The sequence below is a fragment of the Carya illinoinensis genome, chromosome 4, assembly GCF_018687715.1.
Source record: "Carya illinoinensis cultivar Pawnee chromosome 4, C.illinoinensisPawnee_v1, whole genome shotgun sequence".
Classification (NCBI taxonomy): Eukaryota; Viridiplantae; Streptophyta; class Magnoliopsida; order Fagales; family Juglandaceae; genus Carya; species Carya illinoinensis.
In genome coordinates, this window is record NC_056755.1 from 38768208 (window position 1) to 38778448 (window position 10241).

At 36.7% G+C, this 10241-nt stretch overlaps 1 protein-coding gene across 1 annotated transcript; it reads left to right on the top strand.

The window, feature by feature from the left end:
- The first annotated feature begins 1137 nt into the window (after positions 1-1137).
- On the top strand, positions 1138-6523 carry LOC122306838 (aldehyde dehydrogenase family 2 member C4-like). The gene is made up of 9 exons (XM_043119358.1): positions 1138-1391; positions 2640-2782; positions 4115-4498; positions 4655-4744; positions 4893-5066; positions 5180-5317; positions 5529-5666; positions 5815-5876; positions 6056-6523. Exons 1-9 carry the CDS (start codon positions 1286-1288, stop codon positions 6327-6329), a joined length of 1509 nt encoding a protein of 502 aa, XP_042975292.1. The 5' UTR covers positions 1138-1285; the 3' UTR covers positions 6330-6523.
- The last annotated feature ends 3718 nt before the right edge of the window (positions 6524-10241 follow it).

The following is a 10241-nucleotide window of genomic DNA, read 5'->3' on the forward strand; positions in this document are numbered from 1 at the left end:
CGTCACCGATCTCGTGATGTGCTACTATATATAAATGCATATTCAAATCATGAAACTTTTTCCCTCGTGTCAAGGCTTTATGTGTAATTAACTTTCTGATCTCACAAGGGTAGGGCGGTGGCAGCCTTTTGAGAAGGAAAAAAAAAAACTTTTGACTTGGAATTATTAGGCCTCAATCTCGCGTGTATGACTTTCTCTCACAAGGATCTCGACTGCGGGTTTTAAGGAGTAGGCTAGCTTCTTGCAAGTTCAAAATCGAAATTAATTTTCGCTCGACCGAACGGGTTTGTCTAGCGCAACATATATATATATATATATATATATATCATGAACTTGATAGAATTTTGTTTAGACTCATGTCCAAACAATCCTCACAGCTGTTTCTACGTGTCCAGAAAGAATATCGGACACGGCGACTATATGGCCGGAATTTGCTGAAATTTTAGCTAGACTGGCCGGCCGGCATGCATGATACTCTCAAGGGGGGCTGATTTATAATTAATTACTAATTATTAACTCTCAATTATAAATTTATATATTTTAATTCGAATATAAACTTAACCAAACATATATAATTAAAACTATATAATTTATAAATAAACTTCAATCATTGAAGGATATATATATGTCGGCATATTATATATATATACACTACAAGAAAAATAGTCTTTTACGGCTAATTTATAGCGACGAAAAGACTATTAGCAACCAAATTGACCGCAATAATTTTTTTGCCGCTATAAATTAACCGCAAAAGGCCGTTTTTCTTGTAGTGATACTTCGTTAACAGAAATCATTATTGGTAGCATTAATATTTCGATATTGATCCCTTAGCCTGATATATTATATGTAGAAGTATTATGACATCTTCTTTTGATTTTTTTTTTATTGGATATTTAATTAAAAAATAGCTATATATCGAATGTCGTGTAGTACTGTTAATAATGCATGTTCGAATGCAACCTGCATCTTCCCTAGTGGTTGTCAAGGTCCAAGGCTGTCATTTTCAAACGCTCGTGAAGTCAGCTGTTTTACATAGTCCAGGAGAACCCAGAGAGAAATGTATTAGCCAATAATGTCGTTACTAACGGGCGTATATATAAGACAATAAGACCATGCCACCCAGCTACTGTACAAACTTATATTAATATACTGTCTTCATCATATTGTTGATACCTCTATAAGTTTTTATATATATCTTCTTAAGGCCGTGGGAGTCGCAAATAACTAAGAACACCGAAATATAGCTAGAGAAAGTTATACAGAAAGAGAGAAAGAGATAGAGATGGGAAGTCACTCCGATGATAGCTCGGCTGCCTCTTTCGTGAAGAACCCGACGATTAAGTTTACCAAGCTGTTCATAAATGGAGAATTCGTTGATTCCGTTTCAGGTTTTCAGCTCTTTATCTCTCTATCTTGCTATCTACTTGATCACCGCATATTTCTTTATACATCTTCCAGGTTATGTATATATATATATATGGTTCACCCTCCCTTTCTTCTTCTTCTTCTTCTTTTTCCCAAACTTGTATTACTTTATGGCCATTGATCATGATAGACTCAGACTATATATATCACATGCTGTTAAATTGTACGTACAAGTTAAAGCCCAAAATTAGGAAAGAAAGAAAGAAATACTCCATCTTGTTAAAATTTACAAATTCGTACGCCACAACATGATGGATATATTGTTCAAATATATATTCCTTAGATAGTTTCATTAATTTAAATTGATTTTTTTGGGAGGGTACTCTTCTTTTGTTCTTCTTCAGCCTCTCTCCTGATAAAAAAAGTACCAAAAGTAATAAGATTGTTCAAAAGGCCGGTAGACTCCTGTAATGAACTAGAAAACTGCTCCCTATGTGAGGACGAAATCCCCACGTCTGTGGTCCTCAACTCTCACTGAGAAGCAAACGAGAGAAAAAGACCCGACAAAAACTAAGGTCCAGTTCATATGGATATATATATATATATATAGTTTCTTTGTCTACTTTATTTTTGGAGAATAGAGATGTTCTCTAATTATTACAATATTAAGGTCATGAACTTTCTAATTTTGGAAAGTGACATGAACATCATCATGTGGGGTAGTGGATTCTGCATTAATATTTGATGCGTTGTTCGTGTAGGAATATTTCCAAACTGTATATGTTCTATTTCCAAACAAATATTTGATGTGTTGTTTTTGTGTATTCAACCATCTAATTTCTATTTCGAGAGAGTGAATGTCTATTAACATTGAAAAGAAAAAAGACTTCAAATTTTTGCGTTACTTAAATTTGTTTTAAAAAGTGCTAAATGTATCGTAATTATTTTCTTATTTTATATTTTTTGCGAATTTAGATTACGCAAAAAGTTATTTATTTTTGTAACGGTGAAATAATTATTAGCTATAGAGATAGAGATATAGCCACTATTCATGAAATTAGTCAACGATATGATCCCAGCTTGCATTAATGATCTTTCACATGCACTAGGTTTACGAAAGTCACCGATCAACTTTGTCGTCTGTCCCCGGCGATTGATTTCATGCATACGTCCAACGTACAGACTTTAGCATTCTATCGATCTATAGATAGTTTTTTTTTTTTAACTCTCAATGTAAAATTTCGATGAACTAAATCTTAAACTAAAAACAGGAAAAACGTTCGAAACGATAGATCCAAGAACGGGAGAGGTAATAGCAAGGATTGCAGAAGGTGACAAAGAAGACATCGATTTGGCAGTCAAGGCGGCTCGACAGGCTTTCGACCATGGTCCATGGCCTCGCTTATCAGGCGCTGTATGTACTACTTTCTCTTAGCCTTTACCTCGTTCATGTGTGGAATCTGAATGTCAAAAGTAGTGTTGATATTTTTGACATAAAGTTTTCATCCTATATATCTGAAACAGAAATGATTTGTGCAGTCGGGAAATGCAGTTGGCGTGCAGTCGGCTGTAAAAAAAAAATTAATACAGGACCTATATGAAAAAAAAAAATTATTTTTATAACTTTTTATAATTCATGTAGGTCCTCATGAATATAAAACAATTTTTTTGTAATTTTTTTTATTCATTCCGTACAGCCGACTGCACGCCGACTGCATTTCCCGACTGTATGTAGCAAAGCCCGTCGAGTGAACGGCCACCGCGCGCTAGATGTCCGTTTGGTCAATTCACTTTTTTTTAAAAAAAAAATTAATTTTTATTTCTTTTATGAAACCGAAAACAATTTATTAGAGATAACCCATCCTTTATTAATATGATAGAGCAAATATTAATACCTGAAGTCAATGATATTATGCAATGGAAAGCTGCATATATAATATATATATATATATAATTTATTTCAAAATTTCAAAGTCAAATTAATGACGTTAATGCTTAGGCGTTGGGATAACCGGTTCGGTTTAGTCGGGTTTTGGATAAAATTTGAGAACGAAATAATATGAACCGGTTTTTATTTTTAAAAACCGCTTCCGGTTCGGTTTGGTCTGATTTTTCTATTTTAATGTGCAATATACTATATTATATAATATATATATAATACAATATATTATACTATATAATACTATAGTGATAATATATTACGATATATTATAATATATAATATAGTGATATCTTATAGTATATTAAAATATATAATGATATAGTATTAATATAACTATTAATATGCACTGTATAATATTAGTATAACTATTATTACAATGGTCGTCAAGCCTGCCGAACAAACTCCTCTGTCGGCTCTTTTTATAACTACTTTTTATACATTGATCTCTTTTACCATAAACGAAAAGAGTTCATGGGGGTACCCTTTTAGCATGCTTTCATCAGTACGTTAGAGCACTTGCACCAGTTATAAAATTAGGTCCATAAGGATTTACCAACTAGAACTTTTAAGTGAGAGCAATGAATCTGAAGGGAAAAACCTTTGTGATGAACTCAGATAATTAAAAGCACTACTAATCTAGGGATATCATTACTCTCACCACAACTTTATAAGCCGGTAGTTGTTCGATAAACAAAGATCGATTACCGTAATTTATGCCTTCTTTGTGCTAGCTAGATATTTCATTGAACCAAAAGTTTGCAACAGCTAAAGTAGTTTCTTTCCCTCTTTGGTGATGCTTTGTAGGAGAGAGGAAGGATAATGATGAAATTCGCGGACTTGCTTGAAGAACATGCAGAAGAATCGGCTGCCTTGGATACAATTGACGCTGGGAAGTTGTTTAGTGTCGGCAAGGCCGTGGACATCCCACATGCAGTAAACAGCCTCCGTTATTATGCTGGTGCAGCTGATAAAGTTCATGGAAAAGTACTGAAGATGTCGCGTGAACTTCATGGATACACCTTGCTTGAACCTATTGGTGTCGTGGGGCACATTATTGCCTGGAATTTCCCCACCACATTGTTGTTCTTGAAGATTAGCCCCGCCTTAGCTGCCGGGTGCACAATGGTCGTCAAGCCTGCCGAACAAACTCCTCTGTCGGCTCTATATTATGCTCATCTTGCTAAGCTGGTAAGGGTGTATGAAAAACTCATACATTTTCATGTAGTTGCCAAAAATGTGAAACCTGTGGCTTAATCATAGTTTCTGGTGGCCTTTTGATCTGTCTTATATGTTGTCCAACTGACATCTTTCCTTTTCACCCACTTTCTTTTTCAATCTTTCAAGGCCGGAATCCCCGATGGAGTACTCAATATTGTAACTGGATTTGGACCAACCGCTGGGGCTGCCGTGAGCTCTCACATGGACATCGACGCGGTAAGCAATTTCTAGTTTCTGTTGATCCACGTACGTTTTCTTATTTTTTAAATAGTTTTTGGAAAAATTATGGACCAAATTCATTGCTTTAATTTGCATGCATGGGAATGCTCTTGAATCAGTTACATGCTTGTACTTGATTTACCAGGTTAGTTTCACTGGTTCCCCAGAAGTAGGTCGTAAAGTAATGCAAGCCGCGGCAGAAAGTAATTTAAAATTGGTTTCACTTGAATTAGGAGGCAAGTCACCCCTTATAATTTTTGATGATGCCGATTTAGATATGGCTGCTGAGCTCGCTATCTTGGGTATTTTATTTAACAAGGTAAAATATTTATTGGGTTTTGTATTAATAAATTCCCATTTTAGAAAGTTGTTTTGTGTAAAAACTTAAGCTGCAATGACTTTTTTTTCCTAATTGTAATCTTTTATCTGTAGGGAGAAGTGTGTGTGGCAAGTTCTCGTGTTTATGTTCAAGAAGGGATATATGACGAGCTTGTGAAGAAATTAGTGGAAAAGGCAAAAGCTTGGGTGGTTGGGGATCCTTTTGATCCTAAAGTTCAGCAAGGACCCCAGGTATGAAGTGAGAGTTCCATTTATTTTCAATTTTCGGAGGAGATCAGTACAAAGGAACAGAATAGCAAACCAGCTCGCAGCCAATAAGAACAAGAGAGGAGACAATCCAATTGCCCGGAATTGGAGTCTAATCCCAATAACAATAAAATATGTTAAGCTTCCAGTTTTAAATTATTGCAGAAAAATCTCATTTTTTTCTTTCAATGTACAGGTCGATAGGACGCAGTTTGAAAGAATTCTTTCATACATTGAACATGGCAAGAGAGAAGGAGCGACCCTGCTAACAGGGGGCAAGCCCATGGCTCAGAAGGGTTATTACATTGAGCCTACTATTTTTGCTGACGTTAAGGTATGAAATTATCTTTCACTTTAAAACCTGCACGTTGGAATCGATTCAATCTTTTAAGGAAATTTAGTCTTCTAATTTATTTGAACAACTAATGTAATCTGTCTTACACTTAGCTTCTTTTGTGGTTACTTTTGGCTGACTTTCTCAGGAAGAAATGCTTATAGCGAAGGATGAAATATTTGGACCAGTCATGGCTCTTTCAAAGTTCAAGTGAGTACAATTTCCCAAAATGCTTGTGTTTACTGTTACAGTTCACAGAGTAAAATATCGAAATAATGAGTAAAATGGTTTCAGGCAGTTCCATCTTTCTAATTTTTTGTGGTACCCCTTAGTTATGATACAAGCCCTCAGTATATTTTTGCCTCTCATTTGTGAACAATTACGTACAGAACAATCGAGGAGGCCATTAAGAAGGCCAACAGCACTAGATATGGCCTAGCAGCTGGGATCGTGACCAAGGACTTGAATGTGGCTAACACCGTCTCAAGATCAGTACGTGCAGGCACCGTTTGGATCAATTGCTATTTTGCTTTCGACACTGACTGCCCTTTTGGGGGGTATAAGATGAGTGGTTTTGGAAGAGATCATGGATTGGAAGCCCTTCACAAGTATCTCCAAGTGAAGGCCGTTGTCACTCCCCTTTATAATACTCCCTGGCTTTGAATCAATTATATATGTTTCTTTTTAACTGGAGTATCGTGACATATAGTCATAAAATATGTTTCGTGTAATCTAACTTTGAATAAAAGTGAGGTCTACTATTAAAAAAATAATTTTTTTTTACACTTTTAAAAAAAATATATTTTACGTAATCTACTATTCACTTTAATGATTGTGCGGTACTTATACTTTTACAACTGCAACTATATATCATTTTTCTTTAAATTGACAGTACTTGAGTCATGTATCTTGAGCTCAATACCTTGTCCTACCTTGTAAAACCCCACTACTGCTTTATCTTCTCGTCATTTTCTGTAATCTGTTGGATATTTGATTTGCAAATTACATCCCGTTATAAGTACCGATCCAAAATGAGATGTTGAGATACAATTCCGTCTGATATATGTTCATTCGATGTAGAGATATAGAGTTTGATCATAGGTATAGAGAGGTAGAATTCGATCGGGTTTTATCACAACCTTAACCAATTTCAAAATTCAACACATTAATATGTCAAGTAATCCATATATCAAACAACATCATAAATATTAGTAAAATTAAGCAACTAAAAGTCAAGGCAGGAAATTATGGTTTTGTTGACAAAGTAGAAAACAAGTTATTACGTTATAAATTTGTATTTTTTATATTCTATAGTTTATATTTAGGTTGTATAGTTTTATATTTAGGTTGTATAGTTTATATTTAGGTTGTATAGTTTCTTACTTAGGATATTTTAGTCTTTATGTTTGCTCAAGGGTAGTTTAGTCTTTTTCCTTCTTTGTATAAAAGCTTGGACTTCAGTCTTCAGATTAATCGAAATCCGTTGGATTCATTTCATTCTTGTTATGGTATCAAGAGACTTTTGACCTAATTTCTTTCCCATGGCGGCCGATCCCCCTCCCCCTCCCCCTCCCCCTCCTCCTCCCTCTTCTGATGCTGCGAATCCTGCGAGTCCTTTCTTTCTTCACCCCAGCGATAACCCTGGGGTTGTTCTGGTCACGCAACTCCTCCTCGGCGACAACTATCACACTTGGTCTCGCTCAATGACCATGGCCCTTTCTACCAAAAATAAGCTAGGGTTCGTCGACGGTACGATCACTAAACCTCCATCTACTGCTTCTTTTTTTTCTTCCTGGCTACGCTGTAATAATATGGTGTTTTCATGGTTGCTTAACTCGGTTTCACCCGAAATCGCTGCTAGTGTCTTGTATGTTACTACTGCTTTCGAGATCTGGACCGATCTCAAGGAACGGTTCTCTCAAAAGAATGGACCTCGGATCTTTCAGATCCAGAAGTCTATTTCCTCGTTATCTCAAGGACAACTTACTGTTAGTGCTTATTTTACTCGGTTGAAGGCTCTTTGGGATGAACTGCTTAATTACAAGCCTGTTCCTATGTGTTCTTGTGGTGCTGTTACTCTGTTGAACTCCTATGTTCAACAGGAACGTATTTTGCAGTTCCTTATGGGCCTGAATGAGTCATTTGCTTCGGCTAGGGCTCAGATCCTGTTGATGGAACCCTTACCCCCTCTGAACAAAGTTTTCTCCCTTGTTCTTCAAGAGGAACAACAACGAGAAATCTCTGTTCCCCCACCCCTTACTGATGCTCATGCTTTTGTTGCTAACTCTGATTCATTGCGACCTGTTAAGTCTTTTCTTAAAAAAGATCGGCCAATCTGCAAGCATTGTGGCCTCACTGGTCACGTTATTGACAAATGTTATAAACTCCATGGATTTCCTCCGGGATACAAGCCACGGCCTCGGCAGCAGGCTCTGGCCAATACTGTCACTCTCAGTGACACCTCTCAAGCAGCCTCCCCTTTCTCCTTGACTGAGGCACAGTATAAGCATTTACTGTCTATGCTTACCTTTAATCCTCTGCCTAAGCCTGCTGATTCAAGCCATGTGGTCAATACTGTCGCTTCTCCTCATTCTTTATCTGGTATTGTCTCTTCTCCCCCTTCTACTTTTCATTTTTCTAGTAATGTTTCTTCTAATAGTTCTATTTCTAGTTGGATACTTGATACAGGGGCCACTGACCATATGGTCCCCTCTACTAGTCTTTTTACTTCATTTCATCCTGTTCATGATAAATCTGTCCAACTCCCTAATGGACAACATGTTACTGTTACACATATTGGCACTATTACTCTTACTGATCATCTTATACTTCAAGATGTTCTTTGTGTGCCAACTTTTCATTTTCATTTGATTTCAGTTAGTAAACTCACTCAATCTCACATTTGTTGTCTTTTTTCCTCTGACTCTTGTCTTCTTCAGGACCTGATCACCTCGAGGCTGATTGGAGTGGGTAGACAACAAAGAGGACTCTATCTTTTGCAACATCCTTTATCACATTGTCATAAGGATACTACTTTGGTACCTTCTGCATGTTTTCTTTCTTCCAAATGTTCTTTGTTTCACCTTTGGCATAGTCGTTTGGGACATCCATCTCCCTCTCGTATGGCTTTTTTACATAAACTTGTGCCTAATTTGACTTTTTCTGATGATCCTTGTCTTGTTTGCCCTTTAGCTAAACAAAGAAAATTACATTTTCCCAATCATACTACTCTTTCTCTTTTACCTTTTGACCTTATACATTGTGATGTTTGGGGGCCTTTTTCAGTTCCTACTGTTGAAGGCTATAAATTCTTCTTAACTATTGTTGATGATTGTACTCGGGCTACTTGGGTTTATCTTTTTAAACATAAATCTGAAGTTTCTTTTCTCATTCAAACCTTTTTCAAAATGATTAAAACTCAGTTTGGTACTAAGGTAAAACAAATTCGTACTGATCATGGCACTGAATTTTTTTTATCCTCCTATCTTCTTTCTAAGGGAGTTCTCCACCAACATAGTTGTGTTGAGACTCCTCAACAAAACTCTGTTGTGGAAAGGAAACATCAACACATCCTTAATGTTGCTCGGGCCCTTTTGTTCCAATCCCATTTACCTCTTAAATTTTGGGGTGATGCTGTTTTAACAGCCACCTATCTCATTAACAGATTACCTTCTCCTATTACTCACAATAAATCTCCTGTTGAACTTTTGTTTAACAATGCCCCATCCTATGATCATTTAAGGACTTTTGGTTGCTTATGTTTTGCCTCCACTTTGCAACGGGCTCGAACCAAGTTTGACCCGAGAGCTAGGCTCTGTGTCTTTCTTGGCTACCCTTTTGGCATCAAGGGTTACAAATTGTATGATCTTAAGTCTAATCACTCTTTTGTTTCTCGTCATGTGATTTTTCATGAATCTATTTTTCCTTTTCAGTCTTCTCCTACTGATTTGCCTTCTCCCTCTTTTTCTCTTCCCCTTCCTATTCCTTTTCAATCTTCCACTTTTGATATATTTCCTGTACCTCCCCTTTCCTCTAATGATGCTTCTTCCCTTCCTATTCCTGAAAACCCTAATCCTTCACCCTCTCCACCTCCCAACCCCATCCTACCTTCCTCTCCTAGAAGATCTAGTAGAATCCGAGGAGCTCCTGGTTATTTGCAAGATTACTATTGTAATTCTTCCAGTGTACACTCTCAGTCAGTTCCTCACACCAATCTTCCTTCCTCTTCCATCAAATATGATATTTCTAACTTTGTTTCTTATGATCGTCTCTCCTCTAGTCATAAGTCTTTTGTTTTTGCTATCTCTGCTGACATTGAACCTGAGTTCTACCACCAAGCAGTCCAGCACTCTCATTGGAGAGACGCTATGAATGCTGAGATTGCTGCCTTAGAACTCAACAATACCTGGACTATTGTCCCTTTGCCTCCTGGTAAACAACCTATTGGTTGTAGATGGGTTTATAAAATCAAGTATCGTGCTGATGGTTCTGTGGAAAGGTATAAAGCACGATTGGTTGCTAAAGGATATTCTCAAACCGAAGGTTTAGACTATTCTGAAACCTTCTCTCCTGTTG